At 51.3% G+C, this 1,783-nt stretch overlaps 1 protein-coding gene across 1 annotated transcript; it reads right to left on the reverse strand.

Annotated features, from left to right (window-relative positions):
- Nucleotides 1-562: 562 nt before the first annotated feature.
- Nucleotides 563-1,522, reverse strand: LOC138062830 (olfactory receptor 14C36-like). The gene has a single exon (XM_068921881.1). It carries the CDS (start codon nt 1,520-1,522, stop codon nt 563-565), a length of 960 nt encoding a protein of 319 aa, XP_068777982.1.
- Nucleotides 1,523-1,783: the final 261 nt, after the last annotated feature.

A 1,783-nucleotide genomic window follows, 5' to 3' on the forward strand; every position in this document is an offset into this window, starting at 1 on the left:
GCTGCCCCAGGACATCCCCCTGGGCTCTCCTGGCAGCCCCAGCTTCCCCTCCAGAAGGACAGGCATCTGACACTGTGCCTGAACATGTGCGACAGCTCTGGGCATGTCAATCAGTGACCATTCATCCCCCTTGCTGTCACTGGGCACCGATGGGTGGCCGAGTCCTAAATGTAGCCCTTGGTCTCTAAGAGGTCATTACATGAGTATGAGCTTTTTGCTCCTGAACCCATGGAGAAGCCAGCCCAGCAGGCCCTTCTGGGATGCAATTCCTTGGGCCTCTTCTTGACACCAGCTTTGGAGGAAGAGCCCAGCCTTCAGGGACTGCAGCAGGAGGAACCTACTTTATTCCAGAGATAACTGGGAGGGCGTCAGCTCTGACCCAGTGTTAGACACAATATGATATGGGCACCAGGGGAGACAGAGCAGTCTCAGGAAAGGTGGAGGGAATCTAAGCATTTATGTAGCAATATGATAAGAAATTATGCCAAGAACAGTAATAACAGTAATCAGAAAACTAAAGTGAACAAACAAAGCTCAGTCCCGTTATGGGACACAGTGGGAGTCATTTGTGGAGAGAAATGGCACTTTTATCACTGCTGAAAAATGTCCACGACACCACTTTCCTCATGGCATCTCTGAGCTCCTTGTTCCTCATGCTGTAGAAGAGGGGGTTCACTGCTGGAGGCACCACTGAGTACAGAACAGCCACCACCAGATCCAGAGCTGAGGAGGACATGGAGGGGGGCTTCAGGTAGGCAACCATCACAGTGCTCATGTACAGGGAGACCACGGCCAGGTGAGGGAGGCACATGGAGAAGGCTTTGTGCCTTCCCTGCTCAGAGGGCATCCTCAGCACAGCTCTGAAGATCTGCACGTAGGACAGCAAAATGAAAACGAAACACCCAAACATTAAAAAGGCAGTAAACACAAGAAGCCCCACTTCCCGGAGGTAGGATTGTGAGCAGGAGAGCTTGAGGATCTGGGGAATCTCACAGAAGAGCTGGTCCAGGACATTGCCTTGCCAGAGAGGTATGGAAAATGTGTTGGCAGTGTGCAGGAGAGCATAGAGAAAACCACTGGCCCTGGCAGCTGCTGCCATCCTGACACAAGCTCTTGAGCCCACCAGGGTCCCGTAGTGCAGGGGTCTGCAGATGGCAACGTAGCGGTCATAGGCCATGACTGTGAGAAGAGAATACTCAGCTCCAAACAAGAAGACAAACAGAAACACTTGAGCAGCACATCCCGAGTAGGAAATGGTCCTGGTGTCCCTCAGGGAATTGGCCATGGATTTGGGGACAGTGGTGGAGATGGAGGCCAGGTCGAGGAGGGCAAGGTGGAGGAGGAAGAAGTACATGGGGGTGTGGAGGCGGTGGTCGCAGGCTACGGCTGTGATGATGAGGCCGTTGGCCAGGAGGGCAGCCAGGTAGATGCCCAGGAAGAGCGAGAAGTGCAAGAGCTGCAGCTCCCGCGTGTCCGCAAACGCCAGGAGGAGGAACCCGTTGAGGAAGCTGTCGTTGGACATTTTGCTCCCCCTGAGTATGGGGAACTGTCCAAGGAGAAAAAGATAGTGACTAGTTAGAAAAGAATTTTAAAAATAAACAATTAAACAAATGAAGTGTTCAATTTCTCACTAAAAACACCACATTGCCTCCCATGTACAGTAGGGGGTACATGGGAATGGGGGTGAACAATTTCTGTCAAATGAAGTCCATCGTCTGAGTTTTGCAGAAATTAGTTTCAGGGGTTTTTTTTAAATATTTTTTATTTTCTCTGAGATGCCCCT

Source organism: Struthio camelus, chromosome 29 (assembly GCF_040807025.1).
Source record: "Struthio camelus isolate bStrCam1 chromosome 29, bStrCam1.hap1, whole genome shotgun sequence".
Lineage (NCBI taxonomy): Eukaryota > Metazoa > Chordata > Aves > Struthioniformes > Struthionidae > Struthio > Struthio camelus.

Coding starts and splice junctions, on each gene's coding strand:
- LOC138062830 (XM_068921881.1), bottom strand. CDS start 1,522: ATGTCCAACGACAGCTTCCTCAACGGGTTCCTCCTCCTGGCGTTTGCG.